This window comes from Colletotrichum fioriniae, assembly GCF_027942845.1.
Source record: "Colletotrichum fioriniae strain IMI 355084 chromosome Unknown scaffold_4, whole genome shotgun sequence".
In the NCBI taxonomy this organism is placed as follows: domain Eukaryota; kingdom Fungi; phylum Ascomycota; class Sordariomycetes; order Glomerellales; family Glomerellaceae; genus Colletotrichum; species Colletotrichum fioriniae.
The window spans coordinates 3,175,275-3,201,808 of NW_027076840.1; the positions used below are offsets into that span (position 1 = coordinate 3,175,275).

At 54.5% G+C, this 26,534-nt stretch overlaps 8 protein-coding genes across 8 annotated transcripts; 7 read left to right on the top strand and 1 right to left on the bottom strand.

Annotated features, from left to right (window-relative positions):
• Positions 1-4,760: 4,760 nt before the first annotated feature.
• On the top strand, positions 4,761-6,527 carry SNF3 (Plasma membrane low glucose sensor; the record flags this gene model as incomplete). Its single annotated transcript, XM_053196594.2, has 4 exons — positions 4,761-4,886; positions 4,948-5,236; positions 5,287-6,140; positions 6,201-6,527. 4 exons carry the CDS (start codon positions 4,761-4,763, stop codon positions 6,525-6,527), a joined length of 1,596 nt encoding a protein of 531 aa, XP_053045995.1.
• A 2,320-nt stretch (positions 6,528-8,847) lies between these two features.
• Positions 8,848-10,312, bottom strand: N0V96_004684 (uncharacterized protein; the record flags this gene model as incomplete). The annotated part of the gene is made up of 3 exons (XM_053196593.1): positions 8,848-9,816; positions 9,869-10,101; positions 10,156-10,312. 3 exons carry the CDS (start codon positions 10,310-10,312, stop codon positions 8,848-8,850), a joined length of 1,359 nt encoding a protein of 452 aa, XP_053045994.1.
• Positions 10,313-12,028: 1,716 nt separating this feature from the next.
• N0V96_004685 (uncharacterized protein) lies at positions 12,029-12,953 on the top strand (the record flags this gene model as incomplete). Its single annotated transcript, XM_053196592.1, has 2 exons — positions 12,029-12,629; positions 12,709-12,953. The coding sequence occupies 2 exons, from the start codon at positions 12,029-12,031 to the stop codon at positions 12,951-12,953; spliced, it is 846 nt and encodes a 281-aa protein (XP_053045993.1).
• Positions 12,954-14,227: 1,274 nt separating this feature from the next.
• N0V96_004686 (uncharacterized protein) lies at positions 14,228-15,619 on the top strand (the record flags this gene model as incomplete). Its single annotated transcript, XM_053196591.2, has 3 exons — positions 14,228-14,313; positions 14,378-14,643; positions 14,703-15,619. The coding sequence occupies 3 exons, from the start codon at positions 14,228-14,230 to the stop codon at positions 15,617-15,619; spliced, it is 1,269 nt and encodes a 422-aa protein (XP_053045992.2).
• A 696-nt stretch (positions 15,620-16,315) lies between these two features.
• N0V96_004687 (uncharacterized protein) lies at positions 16,316-18,296 on the top strand (the record flags this gene model as incomplete). The annotated part of the gene is made up of 3 exons (XM_053196590.2): positions 16,316-16,343; positions 16,398-16,560; positions 16,619-18,296. The coding sequence occupies 3 exons, from the start codon at positions 16,316-16,318 to the stop codon at positions 18,294-18,296; spliced, it is 1,869 nt and encodes a 622-aa protein (XP_053045991.2).
• Positions 18,297-19,883: 1,587 nt separating this feature from the next.
• aif1 (Apoptosis-inducing factor 1) lies at positions 19,884-21,574 on the top strand (the record flags this gene model as incomplete). The annotated part of the gene is made up of 2 exons (XM_053196589.1): positions 19,884-20,100; positions 20,154-21,574. 2 exons carry the CDS (start codon positions 19,884-19,886, stop codon positions 21,572-21,574), a joined length of 1,638 nt encoding a protein of 545 aa, XP_053045990.1.
• A 614-nt stretch (positions 21,575-22,188) lies between these two features.
• N0V96_004689 (uncharacterized protein) lies at positions 22,189-23,976 on the top strand (the record flags this gene model as incomplete). Its single annotated transcript, XM_065757189.1, has 1 exon — positions 22,189-23,976. One exon carries the CDS (start codon positions 22,189-22,191, stop codon positions 23,974-23,976), a length of 1,788 nt encoding a protein of 595 aa, XP_065614402.1.
• Positions 23,977-25,011: 1,035 nt separating this feature from the next.
• On the top strand, positions 25,012-26,186 carry N0V96_004690 (uncharacterized protein; the record flags this gene model as incomplete). Its single annotated transcript, XM_065757190.1, has 2 exons — positions 25,012-25,714; positions 25,777-26,186. The coding sequence occupies 2 exons, from the start codon at positions 25,012-25,014 to the stop codon at positions 26,184-26,186; spliced, it is 1,113 nt and encodes a 370-aa protein (XP_065614403.1).
• Positions 26,187-26,534: the final 348 nt, after the last annotated feature.

The window sequence follows — 26,534 nt, forward strand, 5'->3', positions numbered from 1 at the left end:
TGCATAGCTTTGGCGTTTGAACAAGCCAAAGAACGCAAATTTGGCATCAGATTGAACCAAAGTGCTCGAGGTCCCTGATTCTCAAAGATAAGGCCATGCGATACCAAAATGGTGGTTATCAGATTTATGCATCTTGTCGGGGATTTATGTAACGGGCCGATTGCCAGATCTCGACCCTCACACAGCATGGCTCTTGACCGATGGAGGCTCCAGCTTGGTATCCCTACAGGTCCGCGCGTGGCATGTGTGGGATCTCGTTACATTCTGGATTCTGGAGTAAGCAGGCTTCTCCAGACTCCGCGCTGTCTCGTGATGCGCAGTTGAGGGGTATGTGAAGACTAGGCCGGAGATCGGTCAGACCACCAACCCCGTACCCAGCCTGCACCCAGCCCGCCGTTTCTGTAGCCACTGGGCCGCCAGAGACACGGGGACGACCCATCGGCCCCCGCGATGCTTCCCCGGGAACAGACCGGTCTGGCCTCACCGCCCACAGCGTGCCGAAGTCGTGGAAACGCTGGAGCCGGTGCCTGGCCATTCTGTAGCCCCTCGATTTGATCATGTGAGCGTAGCCGCACCGGCCATCGTTCGAGGCCGCGTAGCCAGTACGGTGGCGATTCGCTCCATTGGAAGAGCGGTAGCGGCAGCGGCTCTGCTCTCGCTCCGTATCCGTGCCTGCATCTCGAGCCTCCCATGCTCTCCGACGTCATGGTAGGCGAGGTCGTTAACCTACCGTCTCGACTGTACTTTAGCTGGATTGAAAGTTGGACTCTTCTCCGTTGCCGCTTTCCCGGGAGGCGTTGGAGCCATTTCAAACTTTGTCTGGTGTTTCGAGCGAACAAGCCCCGTCCACCGAGATGCGTCGGCGCTCGACTGCGGGCGAGCTAGGGATGGTCATCGATACGCGAGGATTCTCCAGCAAAAGCGCGCTGGCGGAGAGAAAGAACCCCGCGTTCCTGGAGATATCGGGCCTTTGGTGGGACTGCTGGTATATTCGCAAGCGAGACCTGCGCGAGCGCCCGCAAATGAGGCGTCTGAGACGGAGCCCATACTCATTGCCAAGCGGCCTGTGAACGTTGCGACGTGCTGTGCTGTGCGTTAAGTCGTTGGCTAACGGGTGGTGATGGGATAACAAGGTGGTGATGCATGTTGAGAGATTGTTGTTGAGAACACGAGGAGTGCCTACAAAGGCTAGTACATCGAACGACGTCCGTATATCGATTGTGAGGAGGCGTTGAGGATGTAGTAGTGCCAACAGGTTCGGGGGCGCACATTGGGCGGCTCAAGTGAAGTCGTCGTGGGTTTGCGGCGTTTTGCGCCAGGATTGTTGGCCGAAGCCGGGATGGAGCCCGGGGCAAAGACAACGAAGAAGCGCCGAGAGAGGCAGCGGGAGTGTGGGCGACTGGGGAAGAGGCGCTTAAAAGAGCGAGATTATGGAACACGGCCGATCTGACAAGACTGACAGGCATCGGGCCGGATGGAGACGTTTGGCTGGGATGAGAGTCATTGTCGACAGTAGTAGCGATTGTACGAGACTTTCGTACAGAAGTCAGTGCTGGAATGGCAGCTGTCACCCGAACCGACGGGATGGGCAGGCACGCCGCACGATACCTTGGTAGTGATGCAGAATGGTCGACACAGCAGAGTACTGTACCCGTACGAATACAATCAAGTTCATGGCGGCGAGCATAGGCGCGGGCAATAACGGGCGGCGGTTGAGGGGTGGGGACGCGGAGACGGCGACTGTCGAGATGGTGTGAGGGCGGCCGAATGAAAGATGGTCGGTGAATTCCGAGTAAAGCCACTGACGTGTTTTGGCGATTCGACGATCTGGTGACGGTTTATGCTTGCAGCAAACACTTTTGCGTGGTTTGTTAGTAATTCCACTAAAGCGAGCATGTCAATGGATGCCGTGGAGTTTCTCATTAATCGTGAAAAAAATACATTTGAGACTATACAAAAATGAAGATGAACAAAAACTTTCATGTCGCAGCTGACGATGAAGGTGGAAATTCTGTAAAGAATAGCAGCGAGAGAAATAGCGTTGGAGATGAAGTGGTGATTGCGCAGCGAATGAGAGCAGCCAGTATGAGAAGTTGCGGATCCAACATGGAGCAGTGAGCAGGGGAGAAGCGTGGGCACATTAAGGTATTGACGGGGCAGCTGCGAGGAAAACGGGCCGAAAGTGAGTTTCGACTTTTCAGTCGATCATGGCCAGGGGTCCCTCACCTTAGCACCTTAGGTACCTCTCAGGCTCTCACACTCAGTCTGACACTTTCACTCTCATAGGGAGGCTCACTGAATGAGAGTGAGACTTTGGAGAACGACACTGAGAGTGAGAGTGAAACTGAGACTGAGCCGAGGCCAGGCGATGATTGCCATGACCCAGCGAGTCGGGAACGTAAGGCAGCATGTCAGATGTCTCGAAATGACTGGGCAGGACTCGCCGCAGATCACGAGGGTGACACGATGCATGAGGTGAGAGGAAGAAGCTGGGCGAGAATGGCCATGTCCATCGTCAATCAAGCCTTTAAAGGAAGCAAACGCTGTGAGCTTGTGAAGACGGCAGTTGGCGGAGCCGGCCACGGCGGGTCTTGGCTGCATTGTTAGTTGCTTCATGGGTTCACCCACATCCTTATGTAAGCTCATCAATCGAAAGATCTCATTCGAGGCAGAGAAACAAGACTTGTGTGTGAGAATCAAAGTGAGAGAGAGAAACGGAAGAGTTGCGACTTCCTTGGCCGTTGCTTGTTTCCTTCCAAGCTCAGCGATCTGCTTGGCTGATTGAATCGCCGAGAGTCCACGACTCCACATTGAGAAAGAGTACGTATCGCTAAGCGATGTCCTCGGGCGGCGACGCGGCGTGACCGTTGTGGGGTCTCCACACAACTTTCAAGTTTCCCCAGCCCGCCTCTACAAGCGACGCCGTCACTGGCTGGCGAGCTGCAAACCGCACATTCTCTCGCTCCCATCTTATTCCTCTCGCCCACATTTCGCACGTTCAAACTCCACCTCGATGCTTGATGGCTGAAGCCTCAAGGTCAGGTACCTGATTAGCGATCCGAGAATGCACGGAGTACCTCGGACAGTGTACCTCGATCGATCACAAATCCCCGAGTCTGCCTGCAGTCTCTACTTCGTACGGATACAGTACCATCAGCATCAAGGGCAATAGTTGCGATACAAGGTGAATTAACACAACGCTTCGTCCACTCTGTTTGGCGCCAGCTAAATGGACGTCTAGGTACCTTACGCGATGCCAGGCCCACGTTGAACCCAAAAACAGACGCAAACCAACAATGAATCGAACCATTGCGGATAGCACACAATAACCAGAAGGGAGGGGCGTGTTTTATCTCACCAGAAAAAGCTGCCCCACGGCCCACGGCCCACGCCCTGCCCAAACGCCCTGGCAATCTCCAAACTCCCCGCCCTTTCTCCATCTTCTCCATGTCCTCCAGTTCTCCAGAAAACCTTTGCCAAAGTCTTGGGCGAACGACTCGCGGGGATGCACGAGATGCACGAGATGCCACTCGATGCGACCCAGAAAAAGTTTTCCACCACACCCAACTTCACCAAGATCACGTACTCCGTATCCGTACCATCGGGCGGGAGCAATCACGTTGTCCTCTTCAAAGTCGGTCGCGCCGATCAACGTCGACCTGGCTCTACCTTGTAGGTTTGTAGGCTTGTAGGCTTGTAGTGCTTGTCTGATGAACCGTTGGGGGCGTTGCTCATGTGCCCTTCCCGTGCTTTAAATCCAGCCTCGATATATTTGCCTTGCCTGACTGGGCCAAGCCGTAGACTAGACGCGTAGAGCAGAGATCTGCCGCCAGCCCACGTCTCTTGATTTTTGAACTGCCAACCTACGTGTCTACGTATTGCGCCTCTTGTCGCTGGAAAAAGAAGCCAATTGCTGTGAAACACTTGCTACCGACCGGAGCTACCCCAGAGTCTCTTCCCCCCCTCACTCCCTCTCTCCCTTCTCCTTCACACCCTCTTACCTGACTAGCGCCGGCCATTCCCCTGCTGGGGCTCATTCACATTTGCTGGGGGATGAGGGGGACCCATGGGAAACCTGGTGGGCTAAACTGGCGACTCTACGGCTGCGGATACACCAAGGTAGTCTGTTTTATTGTTTCTGGTTTTTTTTATGGTCTACCTCCCCTGCCCCCTCGCTCGTGGGATCGTCACAACTTTACAAAGTATCCAATACTTGATTCTTTGCTATCCAAATGCCTTGATGTCTTCGTACTAGGTTCCGCGAGCCCACGATCAACCCACACTCTCCTTCTTCCTCCCTCCACATCCCAACATCACCTGTTGGACGTCTCTCCACATGGTTTGTCTGAACTTGAGGTCAATTACACCCCCCCTTTGCAGAAGAAACCTTGTTGCCTTGTCATGGCCCGCCTACGGAATACGGATACCACGAAAAGTCCTACTAGGTAACTCAGGGAACATGCGGTAGCACCGTGGCACCTCTTCCACTTTCCCCCCACCTTGGGGAAGGTTTCCTGTTGTGTGGGAGCTCCGCGTCGTACCGCATTCTGGGGACGAGTTTATATGCTCGTCGTTTCCTCCCATCTTTTCCCCAGATGTCTTTCTTTCTTCTCCGTCGTCGCGCTCAAGCCTTTCACTGCCCAACACTTCTTGTCAGACGCAGAGTCCGACCAACTACATCCCCTCTGCTGAACCCGGCTTGACCTCTTCTCACATTGCCAACTTCACATTCAAACCAGATACCGTAGCCCGCCGTCATCATGGGTATCAAGCCTGAGGGTGTCCCAGGCAAGGCCTGGCCGGCCATTGCCATTGGCTTCTTCGTCGCCTTTGGCGGTCTCCTCTTCGGATATGACACCGGTACCATTAACGGCATCCTCGAGATGGTATGTTCTGATTCCGGACACCTTGGTAAAAAGATGTACAAGCTAACCGCCCTTTCAACAGTCCTACTGGCAACGCCTCTTCAGCACTGGCTACGTGAACACCGCCGGTAACAAGGACGTCTCGCCCGACCAGGAATCCGCCATCGTCTCCATCCTCTCTGCCGGCACTTTCTTCGGTGCCCTGGCCTCCCCCTTCCTCGCTGATACCATCGGACGTCGCATGGCTCTCGTCGCCTCATGCTGGGTTTTCAACCTCGGTGTTGTTCTCCAGACTGTTGCCACTGCCATTCCCCTTTTCCTGGCTGGTCGTTTCTTCGCCGGTTTCGGAGTCGGTTTGATTTCCGCCTTGGGTCAGTAGTATTATACTCCGTGATGAAGAACCTATGCTAATCGTCTGTAGTCCCCCTCTACCAGTCCGAGACCGCCCCCAAGTGGATTCGTGGTGCCATTGTCGGCGCCTACCAATGGGCCATCACCATTGGTCTGCTTCTGGCTGCCATCATCAACAACGCAACGCACGCCCGCCAGGACACTGGATCTTACCGCATCCCCATCGCCGTCCAGTTCGCCTGGTCTCTCATCCTCTTCTTCGGCATGCTTCTCCTTCCTGAGACGCCTCGCTTCCTCATCAAGCAGGGCCACATCGACCGCGCCACCAAGGCCTTGGCGAAGATCCGTCGTCTTCCCGAGAACGACCACTACGTCGCCGAGGAGATTGCCGAGATCAAGGCCAACAACGACTACGAGGCCACCATGGGCACTGGTAGCTACCTCGACTGCTTCAAGCCCCCCGTTCTTAAGCGCCAGTTCACCGGCTGTGCTCTCCAGGCCCTCCAGCAGTTGACCGGTATCAACTTCATCTTCTACTACGGAACGCAGTACTTCCAAAACTCTGGCTTCTCCAACGGCTTCGTCATTGGCATGATTACCTCTTCCATCAACGTCGCTTCAACTCTCCCTGGTATGTGGGCCGTCGACCGCTGGGGACGTCGCCCCTTGCTTCTCTGGGGCGCCGTCGGCATGTGCGTTTCGCAGTTCCTCGTCGCCATGCTGGGAACCTTGACCACGGGTCAGGACGACACCGGCAAGATTATCGTGTACAACCTGCCCGCGCAAAAGGCCGCCATCGCCTTTGTCTGCGTCTACATCTTCTTCTTCGCCTCCACCTGGGGACCGCTCGCGTGGGTTGTCAACGGTGAGATCTTCGGCCTCAAGACCCGTGCCAAGTCTCTGTCTCTATCGACTGCCACCAACGTAAGTCAAAGAAATCATCTCTTCGAGAACTTCAAGCTCAGAACGCTAACATAAACACAGTGGCTTCTTAACTGGGCCATCGCCTACAGCACCCCCTACCTCGTCAACTACGGCGACGGCTACGCCAACCTGCAGTCAAAGATCTTCTTCGTCTGGTTCGCGTGCTGCTTCATCTGCATCGCTTTCGTCTACTTCTTCATCTACGAGACCAAGGGTCTTACTCTCGAGGAGGTCGAGGAGCTCTACGCCGAGGTCAGCGTCGCCAGCAAGTCGGTCGGCTGGAGACCCGCCACCAACTTCCGCGAGCGCCAGGCCGCCGAGGGCGACAAGGCCGTGCCCAACAGCGATGGTGACATTACGCACCACGAGAAGACGGTTGGTGTTTAAGAGGGGATCGGGGGGGATTTACTGCATAGCGATGCCGAGGCGGGGTTGATAAAATGAACCCCGCCGAGAGTTTAATGTCTGTCATGACGGGTGGGCGACGAAAGATACCTATGTTTCTATTAACTTCAAGATACCACCAAAAAGTTTCAAGTTAAAATCTGCCCTACTACAGTTTGCCAGGTGATGTGGTCTTCACTGTTGAAAGTCTGAAAGTGCTGTTTTGCGAATGTCAGACGGGCTATCCAACCTCCGTGGCACACTGCTGTTGAGGTGGTAATCATGAGCATCCGGCCGCTCGGCGAATGTGTCACGAAGTAGGCAACCAACAGCCGCCGATAGGTCACATGGAAATAAGTTTTTGCCTTGTGACTGTCTTCGCAAGTAGTCACCCAGTACCGTTCTACGGATCGCGGCACGATTGCCTTCACCACCCCCCTGCACGGCACAAACCCGGCAGCACGCGGCCCCACGACCCCTCGCTCCCGACTGGTTCTCCGGCCCGGCACTTGGGTCTCTCGCTCCCCCCTAATGCCCGACAATCACGCGAAGTTCACCCACCAGCCCCGGCCCCCTCTCCCGGTTCCCCGTAAACTCTGCCGGATCCAGCTCGCCGAAGAAGTGTGGCATGCACAGCTTGATGGGATAATAATCGCAGCCCCCTCCCCGGTGCTGGTTGGTTTCCACTGATGGACTTACATACCTTATCTTGAGTTTGTACCCATGTCGTGAGGTTTTTTTTTCGTGACGTCGGGTGCGTTTATTCAGTTGGACAGGCTGAACGTCGGCTTATCGCCGGGCGTTGGGTTCGCTACGATTGGCGGGGAGTGTAGCCCTTCCACGGGGGGAAATCTTTCGCGCCGGGCCCTGTAGTTGGATTTGGTGGTGTATTACGAACGCCTTCTTGGCGAAAGGGAAGAGAAGGAAATTGTATTCCCTGGTATGTCGGTATCGTAAGCCCAGGCAGCTGCATGGGCGATGGCGTCGGACAAGGCTTCCGTTGGTGTCGCGATGGGATGTCAGCCGGTTGCATGATTGGCGGCGGCCTAGGAAGCGGCAATCTATCTGCGTTGTTAAAACCGAGTCAAGTGAAGGGTCAAAGGGTCTGTGAAGTGACATCGGGGGGGGAAGAGAAGTATAAAAGGGAGGTGATGTCGCCGAACTCATGCTTGATATCTTCCCAGACTTATATCCTCATTTTCATCAATCAAGAACCAATATCTATGAAGTCAAATCTCGTGACCGCAAGCGTAACTTTACTCTGACCACTTCCAACGCAATGGCTTCACGATATCCAATGCCCAACACCTACACCAAATCCACAAAACAAAAGACCGACTCGTCATCGTCTTCTTCACTTTCCGCCGCCGTGAAATCCATCTTTTCGGCTCCTACATCGTACCCTTCCACCCCGTACTCAACATCAAAGTATCCTCTCCCAACAGCGTATACGCCGAGAGATGAGACGAACAACAAGGGGTCTACCAGGGAGCAGCAGATGCGCATGAGTTCTAGGGTTTCTGTCGAATCGAGGAATACTATTGATGAGATTAAGGAGGAGCAACTGCGTGGGCTGGGGCGGTAGAGGGATGGGGTAGATGGCGACGGGGTGGCTGATGATTGTTGTGTTGTTGAGATAGTTTACATTGGGCTGTTGTAGGAGGCAGAGGGCACGTTTCTTTTATGTTACCTAACGTGTCGAGCACATTGGTGATTAAGTTAAATCGGAGTCTGTGTTTGCTTGTATCAAGCACGAACATACTTACAGAATGTAGCACGTCGCGTGGTGTGATATCAACTAGAAGTCGCTGAGTGGTACGACGAGCTACCGTCCTTACACGATGATGCCGCTTCCAAATTTGAACAATCCTGCACACCGATCTGCCTAACGAATGCGTCGTCACCAACGCTCATTGGACAATGAGGTATCCAAGTGTCCGTCTCGAGGTGGTGTTGGCGTACTTAGCTATGATCAAGACGTTTCGATCTTATCCAGCGCATGCCTAGCATCCTCATCCAAGCTACCTCCCGTTCATAGCGAATCATATACATGAGACATTATGAGTGAGCAAGCTCTTGTTTATATTGGCGCGGGCAGTGATTGCTGGTGCCGTCGGGATCTATAATACGATGCTGATGTTGAAGGCGGAAATCATTCTACTTCTCCATCGTATACCGGCCATCGCGGTCGAGTTTGTTAAGACAATGAAAGCTTATCAGATCATGCACGGCATGGTACTCTTGAAAAGTCTAGTCGAGAATGCTATTTTCATCATGTCTCATTACAGCTACGTCGCTCATACTTCTAGCCAATCCTCTCGTGCTAGTATGTCGTCAACTCAGGGGACCCCTCCGCCCTGGGGAACGAAAACTTTGTCTCGACAAAGATCTTCTGGATCCCGTCCTCATGCTTCTCAAATTTGTAATACACCTTGTCCAAGTCATCAAGACGGATGCGGTGCGAGAGCATCTGGTACACATCAATCTTGCCCTCCTGGATCTTCTTCAGCAGATCCTCCCAGTACAGGTGAACAGGCGCCTGCCCGTTGCCGATAAGCCGCACCCCACGCTCCATCAGCGACCCAATGTTGAAATGGTTCGTGTACCCGACATAGACACCCGTGATGCCCGCCCTGCCAAAGTTGCGCACGCCTTCAATCATCTCGTTGACAATCTCGCTCGTGTCCGTCTCCGCGCCAAGCGCGATCTCGACCGTGTGCAGCCAGCCCTTGGGGTACTCCCCCGCCGCACACTCGAGCGCGGCGTCCGGCCCGCGACCGCCGCAAAGTTCCTTCAGTCGCGAGACGACCGTCTCCTTGTTCGTCACGCCGTGCGAGAGCGTCTTGTAGTCGATGAGCGCGAGCTTGTCCGCGTGCGCGGCGGGCCACTTGGACTTGATGTAGGAGAGCCGCGGCTCGGTGTCGACGAAGATAACCTTGGAGGCGCCTTCGTCGAGGGCGAAGGCGCCTGCCATTTGGCCGATGGGGCCCGCGCCCCAGATGGCGACTTGGTCATTTGGGTAGACGGCCGTGTCTTTGACGCAGTTGTAGGACGTGGCGAGGACGTCGGAGAGGTAGAGGGCTTTTTCGTCGGGGACATCGTCCGGGATGGCGAGGAGGTTGACATCGCCGAGCGGCACGCGGACGTACTCTGCCTGGCCGCCGGCGAAGCCACCCGTGAAGTGGGAATAGCCGAACATGCCGGCTGTTTGGGAGCCGTACATGGACTTCTCCATTGTGTTGGAGTTTGTCCGCTCGCACTGGGAGGAGAGCTTTTGCTTGCAGTAGAAGCACTAGACTGTTGTGAGCCTCTGGTTACCACCATGACTGGACGGAGAAACTTACACTTCCGCACGCGATTTGGAATGAGGCGACATAGCGCTTGCCGACCTGTGCTTTGGTGACGGCGGATCCGACTTGGTCGACGACACCGCAGAACTCGTGGCCGAGGATATCGCCCTTGTTCATCTGGACGACGGAGCCGTGGAGGAGATGGAGGTCGCTGCCGCAGAGCGTGCTGCCGGTGACCTTTAGGATGACATCGGTGGCCTCGAGAACCTTTGGCTTTGGAACGGTGACTGGGCGGCAAGATTAGGATGTATCGTTGCATGGGATTGCTCTTCATCACTCACCAACTTCGACCTTGTTCTTGCCTTGCCAGACGAGTGCCTTCATGAGCTCGCCGTCGTCTCCTTTGCTTCCGCTGTATTCGGTCACATCCTGGGCGGTGATGGCGTCGCCTTGGTGGCCAATTGCCTTTTCGGCTGCGTATGCTGCTTGTGAAGCCATTGATGTGTGATTACTGATATGGATTATTGTGTATGGAAAAGAGTGCCAAGACGAATCTACGAGATTTATCAAGTGTCACTTGTCAAGTCATTGGGATCATTGGCCCTTATAGCAATCGCAAAGAGAACACAATCATCACATAACTAAGCAGTCAATGGTTCGTTCAGGTCCGGACGCCTCAAACGAACCAGTCGAGTGAGCGCGATGCGACGCTGGGCGGGCAAAAGATTGAGGTTCATGACGGTGCGGCGGCGTCATTTTCGACGGAGACGCGACGTCATGGATCCCAACTCCTCCAAAGAGACACGGCATGGAGCAGCGGAGCTTTACTTCCTGGAGCCAATGAGAGAGGCGTTTCGGCTCGAAGCGGATGTGCATACACACATGGTACGCCTTTCCGGACCGTTTGAGTGGGTTAATAGGAAGATGAAATAAGAAGCAGGCAAGGGTGACACGAGGCTGAAAAAAGACATGCTTATCCGAAAGAGAATGACAGTGGAGGGTCGGAAACGGGACGGCATTTGCAAGATTTGCGATTGCTCGGGGAAAATTCGATGTTGCCCCTCTTCGTTGCATCCCTGTTCACGACTGGAGGCTCGCCGTGTTCCATGGTTCGTCAGCTTCGCGTCCGGACTTATGAAGAAAGAGTGGGAAGTTTGGTACTGGACGTCGGTTAGGAGAATGGACGACGTCAGGTGAGGTTGTGAAAGTACTTGTCAGGCTTGAGTAAGCTCGGCAGTGAGTCGTGAGAAGGTCTGGGTTCCTGTTTGGGTGGATATAGGCGGGGTCGGACTTTGGCGTGATGTAAGTCTTTCAAGTGAGGGCCAAGCTCATCTCGTTTAGAGAGCATTTCGCGTGTTCATCGCATGTGTGGAGGACGGTTGAAGGGTTGGAGATCAGATGAGATGGATTTCACTTTGCATGGGATGAAGTGAATGGGAATAAGAGTGTCTTTATTTCGAACTCAAGGTCATCAAGGTTCTCTCTTGCAGTAACTCAAGAATGAGAGGAAACACCGGCCTTGACTCTTGAGCCTAACGTGGCGCGTATGAGAGGATCTAGGTATGAGACTGGGGTGGGGTGAATGTTGAACTAAGACAGACGTCACCAGTCGGAGATCGGCTAGCTCATCTCATCGTGATGTGACGTGAAGACCCAGATGGCGCCAGCTGGAGTCAAGATTGCATGTGGTAAGCAAGAAAGCAATCAGACAAGGGTCATTATTACCTTAGGTAAGATGATTTGACACGTGAGTTGAGTAGCAGAAATAAAGACGCAACGGCGGCGGCACAAGGATTGAGGTCCGCAAAGCGCTCCCGTCGAGCCGGGAATGAGGGGAAAGTGGAGTCGAGTTGGGGCCTTTAACTCAATTAACTTGGGGTAAAGGTGCGGATGGAGGACCAGACGGAGGAACTCGTTGCTCGGCCGCATTGAATCCCACATTGGCATCAGGAACCCGCGACTCAATATGGCAATCCGGAGCATGCTGCGTCCGCAAAGGACAGCAACGTTGTTGGAGTTGCCAATCTGGCCACATGGAAGTCTGTTTATATGAGGAGGGCCGGGCAATATCAATTGTGAGATGAGTGAAGAAAGGACCGTCTGCATGTCGTTCAAGTTCCTGTGTTAGTCTCTCATCGCATTCTCAATCACTCGTCACGATACAGTCTCACGAGAAAGCACTTCACCACACAAGTTAGTAACACAACCACCACAATGAAGTCCACATCCCTCCCCCTCGCCGCCACGCTCCTCGCGACCGCCGCCTCGGCCTTCCAAGTCGGCAAGCCGCCCATGCCCCAAGCAAAAACCACAATGGCAGACAACTTCCCCTGGCGCGACCCCTTCACCTCGGCAACAGCAGATGCCTACACCCCGACCTGCTCCTCGTCAAAGACCTTTGCCGCGACGCAGTACACCCTCCATGACCTCTTTGACAAACCGCCGACGGGCCTCTTCCCCTGGGGCGACGGTCTCAAGACCTTCTTTTCGGGCCGCGAGTACCCCGGCGGCTGGGCCGGTCTCGACCGCCACATGTACGATCGCAACGTGCTCATGATGGAATACGCTGACGTCCCGTTGCGCGTGCGCGAGTGGATTGAGGAGGAGGAGCGGGCCGACGGCGCGGGCAAGGGGTTGTTTGCTGTGTTTGACAAGCCTGCTGGGGAAGAGGACAAGGTTACCGAGAGGGTTGTTGTTCCTGGTGAGGCTGAGGAGGTTGATCGTGGGCTTGATGAGGGGAGGGTTGCGATTTTTGCGCCGGGGGCGTTGTACCCTGTTCTTCCTCTGTTTGTTGCTGACGGTAGTGACTGTGAAGGTGAGTTTGGCATTCATTCCCATTTCCTTTCCAATTCTTCGAGCGCATTTGTAAGAGCAACTGGCTAACATCATTGCAGCGACACTTGCCGACTTGAGTGGTTACCAGGCCGTGGCCAAAGATGCCGCCGTCGTGGCGTGGCCCGTCAGCCACACCCGTCCCGATACTGCTAATGGCAAGAGGGACATTGAGTTTACTGTTAAGGCTCAGGTTCTCAAGATCACGGAGAGTGTGTCAGAGGCCGAGGCTGATGCTGGTACTGAGGAGTCCAAGGTGGCTGATGAGAAGACGCAGCCATCTAAAGCGGCCAAAGATGAGTTGTAAAAAGGATGTTCCTGAGGCGCAAGTGAAGCTGCGAATGCATGTACGGATAGATTCTTGCCGCAGTAGTTTGCATTGATTAGTGTTTCTTGATTACATCTTGCTTTTGAGTTTGACCAAGTGCTGATTGTTAGACTGTCGCTGTTCGTAAAGACATGGCCTAGCGGCTGCGCATTGCCTCATGTGTTGTGATTGTCAATCAATAACAAGAGCAAGAGACTCACTACTTTTTGTTAAGCTTGATCCTTCAAGCTGACAAGCTCCACAATCTAGACGAAGCTAGTCCGTGTGTGACGGTCTGCATCAGCGATCTGCGCTGAGATGGGGAAGGGAGGGCATTATTAATCCAGATCCTTGGCGTTTTTTCCGTGGAACTCCACGGCGTGCCGTGGCCGCCACGGTGGCTGGAGAGCTCCACGGAATTCCGCGGATCTCACACCGAGACTGACCGAAGCTCACCGCATGTTAGGCTACTTACACGCTTCTCGATAGTCTCGGTCTCGTGGTGCAACCGCGCGGCAACAAGTAATGCTCTGCCTAGTTGATTTTTTAGTTCAAAGTATTTTGGCTTTCCGAATCATTGATGAATTTGTAGGGTCGAGCCTAGACTTGGACATGAGCATTGGAATAAGGAACGTGAGTGAGAATCCAGAGCGTTTGAATAGAGCGTTGTTGTTGGAGTCCGAAGGAGACGAGCAGGTCTTCTCTACATTTTCGAAAATGAAGATTTTAAAGACGAATTCAATTTCACTTTGTATGAAACAGTCGATAGCGAAGTTTGTATATCGTTCCACGTCGTTGAAGTCCCCCGGCGTCTACCACAACATCTGCCGGGGAACCCGGTGCCCCACGGACGTCTCCTCCGTGGAGTGCCCCGTACGCTAGCTGGCCCGGTCAACCACCGCCACGGCAGCAACCGCGATACTACCACATTGCGCCATCGACTCTGCACTCGACTCCGCGGGCCTCATATCGAGACCATAGCGCCATCCGGGCTTGGCGCCGTGGAAGCTCGAGATGTCTTTATAAGTGAGCTCCTCAGGCGCATTTAATTTCCAAACATTATCAGCATCAGCATCATCCTTTCCATAACTATAGCATCTCTACAACTTTCCCCCATTCTTCACCAAATCTTTATAACCTCGAGTCGACTCTACCACCACCGCAAACATGCCCGCCCGCTACGAAAGCCCCCCCGCCAGCCCGGAACCCCTGGCCCGGCCCCTGACCTTCCCTTCTCCGGCAAGACGGCCAAGAACCGCCTCCTCAAGAGCGCCATGGCCGAGTCTCTCGCGACCTGGAGCGCCACAGAGCCCTCAAAGAGAGGTATCCCCACGCCAGAAGTTGTCGAAGTCTACCGCCGGTATATCCTCTCCTCTCCCTACCTTCACAGCTAGAGCACCTTGATTCTAACCTAATACTCCCAGATGGGGTCAAGGACCAGACAACTTTGGCATCATCTCCACAGGCAACATCACAATCGAATTCGAGGACGTGAGCACCCTCGGCGATATGATCATCACCCCCGAATGCGCTCCCGAAGAAGGCGACGCCCGCTTTGAGGGCTTCAAGGCCATCGCCGCCGCAGGCAAGGCCGACGGCAGCCTCATGGTCGGACAGGTCAACCACCCCGGGCGCCAGGTGCAGAAGAAGATTCAGCCGAACCCCGTCTCCGCGTCCGCCGTTCACTTGGGTTCGTTGTCTCTACCCTTCACTCGATCATTCAACTTTCGATACTGACAGCACGAACAGTACCAAAGATGGGCATGGAATTTGCCACGCCCCGCGAAGCCACCAAACAAGACATTGTCCGCTTCATTGACGGCTTCGCCCACGCGGCAGCCTACCTCGAGAAAGCAGGCTTCGACGGCGTCCAGCTGCACGCCGCGCACGGGTACCTCCTCGCGCAATTCCTCTCGCGCACGACGAACCGCCGCACCGACGAGTACGGCCCGCAGACGCTCGAGAACCGCACCCGGTTGATTGCGGATATCGGGAGGGCCGTGAGACAGCGGACGTCGCCGGGGTTCATCCTCGCTGCCAAAATCAACAGCGTCGAGTTCCAGGAGGGCGGGGTGACGACTGACGAGGCGAGGGAGATGAGTTCCCTGCTCTCCGGGCTTGGATTTGACTTTTTGGAGATTTCGGGGGGAACGTATGAGGCTATGGGTATGAGCTGGGAGAAGGAGAGCACACGCAAGCGGGAGGGCTTCTTCCTCGAGTTTGCGGATACGGTTGTCAAGGGACTCGGCGAGGACGCGGCGGCGCGCAAGACCAAGGCGTACATTGTCGGCGGGATGAGGACGGTCGGCGCGATGGTGAAGGCGCTCGAGGTCGTTGACGGGGTCGGGCTGGGACGTCCCGGCGCGCAGGAGTTCCGATTGGGATCGGAGTTGATATCGGGGAGGGTGCAGGGCGCCGTGCAGCCTGTTGAGATGATTGAGAAGGATATCGGGATGGGGTTGACGACGGCGGCGGCGCAGATTCATCAGGTTGGGCGGGGTGAGGAGCCGTTTGACGCGAGTGATGAGGGCGCGGTGGGGAGGTTTGCGCAGGACATGCAGGCTTGGTATGGGGATTTGATTGCTGACGGGGATAAGTTGGAGCATTTTGGCGCTGTCAAATATTCTGGCGAGACTGTGCCCTATGGGGAGACCTCCAAGGCGTAGTTTTGGTTGCTTGACTGCAGATATTGGCCATGCATTGCCCTGGTGTTGCTAGATTTGATCTTACTTTTAGATTGGAGACTATAGTTTTATTTGGACTTGTATTAATTGATTTAGCTGTTGGAAATTTAGAATTATACACCAAATAATTTTGGTTGAAACTTGTGACTTGATCTCCATGTTCACCGAGTGTCGTGTAAGTGCTCTGGTGTGGTCGCCTCGGTGAGACTCGGTGAGTTCCTTCAATACGTACTGAAGTTTCGGTGAGTACCATAGCCAACTCAGACGATCCTGGCGTAGTAGTCAAACGCTGAGAAGAGAAAGCACGCCCGCAGTAGGAGACAACAAGAGCCAAAGATCCAAAACTGATCGACATCTGATAAATTCGAGTCCGAGAAGAATTCGAGGGCCCAATGAAACGACTAAAAGAATGCGAGCTGATTGTGGCTTGACGGGAACGACTAGGCGCATCCGTCAGCTCTGGATTTGTAATCTTGGCCCAGCGACACAATCCTTGCGCTACTGCTGCGCACCACCAAAACAGACGCAGACCCCTGCCTCGCTCTCTTAATTGGGACTTTGGACCACGACTCATGGTCTCGAATGGTTGAAATATCCAACTCGTCCACCTCGAATTGTTCATTCCCACTTTGTTTTGGCGGAGTTGAATACGGTAAAATCTAGAGAAACACCTTCACCATGGAGACTTCATCACAGCGCCGCAAGGGTAAAAATATGCCACTCGACCATCCTCAACAAACCGTGACTAACACGCTCACAGCATGCGACTTGTGCTTCCTCAAAAAGATCAAGTGCGACATGCTCAAGCCGGCCTGCTCAAACTGTCTGTTGTATAAGTCCGAGTGCCGCACCACCACAGTTCGCCGCAGAGTAATACCGACGAAAGAGCGCCAGCAACGGCCAAAAGAAACAACCGTAGGAGAGTATGTTGGTTTATAGTTCTCCCAGTAACAGGACTTTGACTGACGATCCTCTTCATAGCCCAAAAAGAGTGGTAGAGTTGGAGAGTCGGTTGGCAAAGATAGAAGAACAGCTGCAGCGCGCACTGGATGCAAACATTCGCCTTTCCAGCCAAGTTCCGGCCTCAGCACCGGTACCAGCACCCGCACCCGCACCAGTCCAGTCCGCACCGATTACGGACACCATCGAGTTGCCCCTGGACAGTGCCGGTGACTCGACCGACAGCACCGAGTTCATCAATGCCTTTTCGTGCAGCGAGAGTCCAAGCGAGTGGGTGGTCGAGCCGGAGAAGCCAAAGTTGCCGCCGCTGGAGGAAGTCACGCCCGTCATAGACGAGTTCTTCAACCGATACAACTCCATCATGCCGCTCTTTGACCAGCCGACCTTTATGCGCATGCTCTCCGACTGGTATTCGCCGTCCTCGTCTCACTCCTCGGCCGCATGGGCAGCCATCAACATCGCCCTGGCGTTGGGGTATCGGTGCACATTGAAGCAGTCGGGCAACCTGGATGCCCTGGTAGACGATCAGAAGGTGCTGCACCACATGCGCAATGTGCAGTCTGTCGTGTCGGACTTGGTAACGCGTGAGGAGGACCTGCTAGGCATTCAAGTCCTCGTGGGCATGGTCGTTCTCTTCCAGGGTACGAAAGATCCCAAGCCGGCCTCGGTCCTCATCGGGACGGCTATCCGGCTGGCGCACCGGCTGCATCTACACGACAAGGAGTCCCTCCAGTACTTTTCGCCCGCGGTCGCCCGGCAGAGGTCGCGGGTCTTTTGGCTCGCCTACTGCATGGACAAGGACATCAGTCTGCGGTCAAAGACGCCTTCGTTCCAGCTGGACGCGGATATCGACTTGCCCCTGCCGGAGCTGGACCCGGACGACGGGGCGGGCGTCATGGCTGCGTCCAACGGCAGCAAGTTCAACTTCTTCCGGGCTCGGGTCGAGCTCAGCCACATCGCGGGGAAAGTGTACGATCTCCTCTACAGCACGAGGTCGCGCAAGGTGGCGAAGTCGGAAGCGCAGCTGCGGGTGACGCGGCTGGAAGAGATGCTCGAGACGTGGCGCCGCAACGTGCCGGCCGAGTTCCAACTCACATCGCTGCTGGAATACGCCGAGCCGCTTCCCACGGTGCACCTTTCGCTTCTTTACCACAACTATTTTGTCATCACCGTCATGGTCCACGGTATTTACTCGCACGACGCGGATTGGGTGCAGAGAATCAGTTCGTACGGCCGAGCGACGATACAAGACCTGGATGGTATAGGGCAAGGAAACAGCAGGCAGAACTCGCCGTTGCCAACGGGGTGGGCAAAGTGCGTAGAGCTCAGCCGGGACTGCATGAATCTGTTTGTGGAATCGCCAAAGACGGACTGCAGCATCTGGTCCAACGCGTGCGCGCACTTTTCGGGGCTCATCATTATACTATCCAACATGTTTGTTTTCCCAGAAAACCCGAATATACCGGCGGACAAGCAGCTTGCGGAACACGCGATGCAGCTCTTTGATATGATGCTGCGTCTCTCAGCAAACGAAGACTTTCGCAGGTTGTACGAGGTAGTCAAAGAGCTACACCGGCGGGCGATGGCAACGGTGGCCAAGGTCGCACGGAAGAGAGAGAAGAGCAAGCGGCTGCAGCTGCGGTGGTGGAGGCAATGGACAGTACGCTGCCGTTTGGGATGCAGTTTGAAGAGGATGTGAGTTTCTTTGAGGGCGCAGGCATGATGGACTTTACAGGGGCTTTTGCTGGAGGTATTATGGAGGAGTCACCAGTGACTGCGGATTCTGAGGCGGAAGACACGTTGGAGGCCGGGGGTTTCCAAGGAGATTTAGGTCGTGCCGCCGCGACGGTTGGGCATAGCCATTATTGAGCTGCGATGATACTTTACTGGCGTTGGGGGGGTTGATGAGGAGTTGGGCGTCCACCATATCTAGACTATATCTAGTAGGGTGTTTTTGTTATAGCTGTCTGACGGCTACTGGATGAAGGGCATATGAATTACAATAGAGAAGATGAGATATCATGTTATGATGGTCTGTATTCTTGACTTGTTGACGATCAGTTCGGTAGAAATCATTGTTGTTGAGCTCCATTGAGGACGAGAGCTTGTGCAATTGGTGTCTTCGGACGGTGGACCGAATGGTGGAGCTTTTTAGTGGGACAATTATGGAACCCGTGTGTTAGGTTCGATGCTAGTCCTAATTAAGACAGATATGATCCAAGCTCTCAGCTTCTGGCCAGTGAGAACAGAGGAATTTGCAAGCTGGCAGGGATGGCGGGATGAGGTGGGGCCGCAGTGGGCAATGACGACCAGGAGTGAGCTCAAGCACCTGCCACAGCAGATGAATTGCACTGGAAGGAAGCACAGAAGGAAGTAATGGCACAAGCAACAGCATCGTCTTGGGGTAGGTGGTTGCCGCCGCTAATCCCGGGAGATCCTTCCCTGTGGAGGAAACGAGCTCACTGTCATGGCGTCATCATTGAATCGTCCAATTTTGGGGAGGAAGTTGCGTCCATCTCTGTGTTCATACTCCGTACTTCCATGCACGTCTACCTACAGGGTAATAAGGTACCTACCTCACATTCTCGCGTCTCTCTGACCATCCCGTGTTTACCTATCTGCAGCCATTGAGAGCTTCCCTCAAAGCACAGCGCATGAATGATGATGCTCTGAACCCTCACCACTCCCTCGCCCGACATTACAAACACAAAATTACTGCCCGCCGCACCGCCTTCTTGAACCCCTCCACCAAACATAGCCCCGGTCAGAAACGAGTCAACCTTACGGTGTATTGTCACCAATCTGAAGACGCGAATCCCCATCAACTTTCCCCATCTCTCAGCAGACCGCCTACCATCACGTCTTGCCTCATCCCACCTTACCCCAGTTACAGCATACCTACCGCAACGTCTCTGTCTACTTGTCACCCCCGGAAGCTTTTACCTTCCACTAGACATCTACCTAGTATTCCGCTGTTAGGATAGCTACCACACTACATCTGGGAATACCTAGGCAGTCTTGGCCTCGTGTGCTTTGTTATCTGACCCCCTCCCTCCGCCCCGGTGCTTTACATCAGCAGCTGTCAGTCGGAGTCGGAGTACCCCTCGACGGTGACCGTAACATCTTCCCCTCTCTTTCGCCTACCCTTCTACTTCTTGCCCCCCCTCCCCCTCCATCCTTCATGCAAACCACCAAATTCCTCCTCCCTCTCCGCCACCACGTAAGAGTATCCTCTCTACTCCGACAAACGACACAAAAGAGTCCATTTTCGCATAGCGCACGAGCCATGGCCGACTACAAGCTCAAGTCCGTCACCTCGCTATCTCTCAAGCCGGGGGACAAGCAGGAGGTTGAAGTTGAGGGAATCGAGGGCGCAAAGGTCCTCCTCCTCAACGCCGGCGGCAGTATCCAGGCCGTTGGTCCCAAATGCACCCACTTTGGTGCACCACTCGTAAAGGGAGTCTTGACCACCTCTGGTCGCTTGACATGTCCTTGGCACGGAGGTACCTACCCTCTCCCATGTTGGCTCCATAGCACTTTACTGACACACACACAGCCTGCTTCAATGCCAAAACTGGTGACGTCGAAGACGCCCCTGCGCTCGACGCCCTTCCCGTCTTCAAGGTCACCGAGCGCGACGGCGCAGTTTACATTTCGGGCGAAGAAGCCGCCATCAAGGGCGGTCGCCGCAAGCCCAACTTCAAGTGCAATGCCGCTGGCGGTGCCGACCAGGAAAAGGTGGTCATTGTTGGTGGAGGATCCGGTGCTCTCGGAGCTGTTGAGGGTCTGCGCAACGGCGGCTACGACGGTCCCTTGACCATCATCTCCTCCGAAGGCTACTTCCCCATCGACCGCACAAAGCTTTCCAAGGCTCTTTTGACCGACGTCAACGCCCTGCAATGGCGCGACGAGGCCTGGTATAAGAGTGGCTCTGTCGACTGGGTCGCCGACGAGGTCACCGACGTTGACTTCTCTGACCGTAAGGTTACCACTAAGAAGGGCGACAACGTCCCCTATACCAAGCTCATCTTGGCCACTGGCGGTACGCCCAGAAACTTGCCCCTCCAGGGTTTCAAGGTGTTGGGCAACATCTTCACCCTCAGAACCGCCCACGACACGCAACAGATTGTCAAGGCCATTGGTGACAAGGGCAAGAAGATCGTCATTGTCGGATCCTCCTTCATCGGTATGGAGGTTGCCAACGCCACCGCCAAGGAAAACACAGTTACCGTCATCGGTATGGAAAAGGTCCCTCTGGAGAGGGTTCTTGGGGAGAAAGTTGGCGCTGGCATCCAGAAGAGCCTGGAAAAGAATGGCGTCAAGTTCCACATGAACGCTGGCGTCGACAAGGCAGAGCCATCAGCCACGGACGCTGCCAATGTCGGCGCGGTATACCTCAAAGATGGCACCAAACTCGAGGCTGATCTGGTCATCCTCGGTGTTGGTGTTGCTCCCGCTACTGAATTCCTGAGGGAGAACAAGGTCATCAGATTGGAGGACGATGGCTCGATCAAGACCAACGAGAACTTTGAGATTGTTGGCCTCAAGGATGTGTACGCCATTGGTGATATTGCAACATACCCCTACCACGGGCCTGGGGGTGACGGTCGGTACACTCGCATTGAGCACTGGAATGTGGCCCAGAACGCTGGCCGCTCCGTTGCAAACAACATCATCAACTCGGCCGTCAAGACGCCGCACTTCATCCCCGTCTTCTGGTCCGCATTGGGCTCACAGCTGAGATACTGCGGTAACACCGTCGGCGGATGGGACGACGTCGTGATTCAAGGCAATGTGGAAGAGTCGGCATTTGTCGCGTACTACACAAATGGCGAGACGGTCGTCGCCATGGCCTCCATGGGCAAGGACCCCGCCATGGTCCAGTCGGCCGAGTTGATGTCGCTCGGCAAGATGCCTTCGAAATCGGAGTTGGCCAAAGGTCTCGACATTACCACGATCGGTCCGTTGGAGGCATGATTTTGTAAACGAGACTTTTGTGCATATTTGGGTGTACACGGGAGGGATATAGGACGTAATCTATGGCGTAATTAGGTAGGCTTCAAGGCATGCAATGAGCAAACAATTCAATGATTTCGAACCAATGAATTCAATGAACAAGGGGTGCCTGTGATGTTTCCACAGCAAAGATGGATGCCGAGACCGCGGAATGTGAAAACCCGTCGAGTAAGCCAGCGGGACATTTACTAGTGGATTTGTGTGGACGGTGAAAACTAGTGATGGTCACTCGGGACCGAGCGTTGCTTTCGTACCCGAGATGACTGTGCGGGGCGGTGGCTGCGTTTCCGGCCACGCCAGGGCCACCGGAGCCGGGCAAGTGCGGAGCTTGCAAACCACCGCCGTCGACGCCGTCACAATGGCGCCGGATATGAATCGCAAATGTATAAAGACCTCATCATGCATCTCGTACCAAAGTTTGGATGGACGTACGAACCACACTACGCTTTTTATCCAATCTTACCTTTAGTCTCGAGACTTTACTTTTTTTTTGTTATTAACTACTCTGTTGACTTACACTCTTCGGCACATCAACCATACCAACCGCTCAACTACCAACACCAAAACCACACACAATGACGACGCAAAACCAAGCACCCGTGATAATCATAGGCGGCAGCCTAGCAGGCCTCGCGAGCGCGCTCTTCCTCTCCGCCCGCGACGTCCCCGTCATCCTATTCGAGCGCCACACCTCGAGCTCTCCGCACCCGCGCGCCATTGGATACACCTCGCGCACGCTGGAACTCTTGCAGACTGTCGGCATCTCCCCCGATCAGCTGAGAGTCGGGTCCGGTCCGCCGGGGGGTAAGCCTCGTCGGGTGAAAGTCAAGAGTCTGGCGGGGGAGTGGGCTGATGAGCAGCTCTGGAACAATAATAACGCCAACAAGGAGAATGGTGCTGGTCCGAAGGGCGAAACCAAAAAGCCTGGATCTGGTCCCGGTGGGCCCCCACCACAGCAGAAAGGAGGCAAAGTCTACGCTCCCATCATGGGCACGGCGATCGCCCAAGACAGACTGGAACCCATCCTCCGCAAACGCGCCGTCGAGCTAGGCGCAGATCTCAGGCTCGGGTGGAAGATGACATCCTGGAGCCAGTCTGCAGACGGCGTACGCATCACGGCCGTCAACAGAGAATCCGGTGAGGAAGTGACTGTTGACGGGTCGTACATCGTCGCCTGTGACGGCGCGCGGAGCGTCTTCCGCGAGGGGCTGGGCATCGGGACAACGGGCGTGGGACACTTACGGAGCCTGTGCAGCGTCATGTTCCGGTGCGCGCCGATTGAGAGGTTTTTGGAGCGGGGGTTCGTGCAGTTTTCGATTGAGGGGCGCGAGGACGGGTTTGAGGCGTTTTTGGTGAGTTATCACGATGGGAGGTGGGCGTTGATGTGGAATGCCGCCGAGGAGACCGTCACCGACAACAAGGAGGACGACGACAGCAAGGACGGCAAGGACACGATGAACGTCAGCAACAGCAACAAAAACAACAACAACAACAATAGCAGCAAGATGGACGCCCGCGCGCAAAAAGACCTTATCCGCAAAGCCCTCGGTCTTGGCGAGGACGAGGTCCAGGACGGGGATATTGAGCTCGTGACGATTGGGTTCTGGGAGATGAGCGCGCGGATCGCGGAGAAGTTTGCAGAGGGACGGGTGTTTCTCGCGGGCGACGCGGCGCATACGTTGCCGCCTAACCGGGGCGGATACGGCGCCAACACGGGATTCGCGGATGCGCATAACTTGGCGTGGAAGATTGCCGCTGTTAGGAGCGGGGTGGCGGACGAGGGGGTTCTGGGGACGTATGATGAGGAGAGGAGGCCTGTTGCGCTTGTGAGGCATGATCAGCTCTTTGCGAGGGATGATTACAAAGCGTATATTCGGGGTGATGGAGACAAGGGGAAGAGGGCCGAGGTGATTGATGACGTTGCTATGGAGTTGGGACAGATTTATCGGTCTAGGGGGGTGGATCTGGGGACGGATGGGGAGGTGTTGCCTGATGCGTTGAGGCCTGATGAGTGGAAGGGTCAGCCTGGGACGAGGGCGCCTCATTTGGTTGTTAGGAAGAGGGATGGGAAGGATATTTCGAGTTTGGATTTGTTCGGAAGTGGGTGGGTTTTGCTCTCGAGAGATGGGAGGTGGGAAGCTGCTGCTGTTGGTGCTGGATGTGAGTTTGTTCATGTTGGAGAGGATGTTATGGAGGTTGATGAGAGGGAGGAGGAGGGCTTTGAGGAAACGTTTGGAGTTGGCAGGGAGGGAGCTGTGTTGGTGAGGCCTGATGGGTTCATTGCTTGGAGGGTCGGCGGAAGGGAGAATGATGGTGATGAAGTGTTTGCCGAGGCTTTCAAGCGGGTTTCTTTTGCGTTCTAGTCAACTGGTGAACTGGACTGTGGTTTTGGAAGGGAATTATTAATGATTGTATCTTTACTGTGTTTCAACTTGTGTGAAAGAAATCTAATAAACTCCTCACGAAGGAACGCTTTTGCAACGGCCTCTATTCTTACAACTTCTTGAGTACCGTGACAATGATACCGTGGACGTCACGCCTCTAAAAGGATATATATGGTGGCGTATCCCCAAGCCTGTCACCTTTTTTTAGGACAAACTTAACACGTACTACCTAAGAGTGAGATACAGATGAAATGTGACCCTTGAAGTCCGATCTTGAAGTCAAGAAAACCCCAAAGCGAGAAAGAAAAGCACCTGACTCCTTCTACTCAACTTCACTCCTTAAATGCCGGGATTAACACTGCATGATACGCAAGAGGCAAGAGCGCGCGCACATGGTAAGTTATCAGATCTCTTCACCAGGGATGCGCAGATCATCAAAGGAGTCCATACCTTTATATATGAGAAGCTCATCGGTGATGAGACATGACTGTCGACGTTGGATCTCGGCTTCTGCTGGGGCCTGACCGTGAATTCGCAGCTCAAAATGTCGTCTGAGGTGAGGTCGGTGACTGAGACAAGGCGGCAAGCACGGGATCAAGAGCCGAACGGTTTGAGAGCAGCAAATCCAAACCATGCCACAGTTTCCGTTATGGACTTCAGTAACAGAAACGTCAGATGGTTCTTTGCCAAAAAGAGCAGTCCGCCTTGATCTGTCCCAACTGGTCGGAAAACCAAATGCAGCTAGCACGATGCGGGGAGACTGAATGAGGGGACGCAGTTGCTCGGGTGCATCACGGGCAACGCCATGCCTCACCGGTTCGGCGGTTTGGGGTTAGCGAATAATACGTGTCCGGAGCTTACACACAGTCATATAAAAAGGTCAATATGCAGCTTGATGCTCCAAGTTGTACTCGAACAGGTACCTACCTTACCAGACCTGTATCCTCCAGCTTCACGCATGAATCTGTCACTACACCACCATCTATCGCTGTGATAACTGAATCTCCTCTCACCATGTCTCCCAAGATTCTACAAGTCGGAGTAATTGGCGGTGGCGACGTTGCGCAAATCGTCCACCTTCCAACCTTTATGCTCTTGTCCAGTCTCTTCAAGGTCGTCAGCATTTGCGACGTTTCACGCAAGACGGCTGATCACTGCCGTGCTAAATTCAGCATCCCCCACGCGACCACAAACCCAGACGACATCTTCAATGATCCAGCCATTGACGTCGTCGTCATCCTGACATCTGACGAATATCACGCCCCCTATACCATTGCTGCACTGAAGGCCGGGAAAAACGTCTTGCTAGAGAAACCCATGACACTGAGTCTGCAAGCCGCCGACGAGATAATCGATGCGGAGACCAAGGCCCCCAACAATGCCCGCGTCTTTGTGGGCTACATGCGACGTTACGCTCCGAGCCTCCAAGCCTTCAAACGCGAGATTGCCTCCATTGACAAGATCAAGTACGCTCGTGTTCGCGACATCATCGGCCCCAATGCCTATTTCATCGGGCAATCGGGAGCACATCCACAGAAGTACCACGATGACATACCGATCGAGGCGTCGGAGGACAGAAAGGCGCGACTGGCCGTCTTACTAGGTCAAGCCTGGGGACAAGAGCCAGAATCGCTCACAGCCGCGCAGATGGACTACTGCTGTCTCCTCGGCAGTCTCGGAAGTCACGGTCTCAGCCTCATGAGGAACGTACTAGGCGGTCTTCCAGAATCGGTTCTTGCTTCGACGGACAATGCGCGCTGGTACACGGCCATGTTTGAGTACCGAAACGGCACTGCCCCGACGACCGGTTCACTTGTGTTTACGAGATGGGCATTGACTCGGTACTGAGATTCGACTCTCACGTTGCCGTCTACGGGGAGAACAAATCCGTCACGATTTGCTATGATACGCCGTTCGTCAAGGGCCTCGGCATCACGGTGGAGATTGACGAGCTGAACGAGCACGGGGAAAAGTCCCACAGGTCTCTCCAGACTTCGTACGAGGATGCCTACACTGCCGAGTTGAAAGAGTGGTATGAGACTGTGGTTCACGGCAAAGAGGTCAAGACGTCTGCCAAGGACGCTCGGGATGATTTGAGACTGTTCAAGATGATGATGGATAAATTCCCCGAGCACAAAAAGATCAAGGATGCATCCGACAGCACGCCCTTCGTACCGAGCGGCCCTTGAATACCACGCATACCATGTATCACTGTACTGCACATCATTACTAGTTTGAATCAAGTATTTTGCCTTGGCCTTGGAGCGCTGGAGACATCATGTACTTGGAAGCTCCGAAAGCAACCTGCGTGTTACTTTTCTCAGATATCTGAGTGAATGGATCTGCAGTATGCGTTGAACGGCTGTATCCCCCACGCATCCGAGATGGCGTAGATTGACATCGTTGTTGCGCCTTCGAAAACACTACGCTATTCAATATAGTATTGAAAAAGCTTTCGCATGCTCGCCATCTCTGAACCGTGACTGACGTTGTCTCTTCCGCCTGTTGGGGACAAACAGCTGCGCTTGCCACTTACA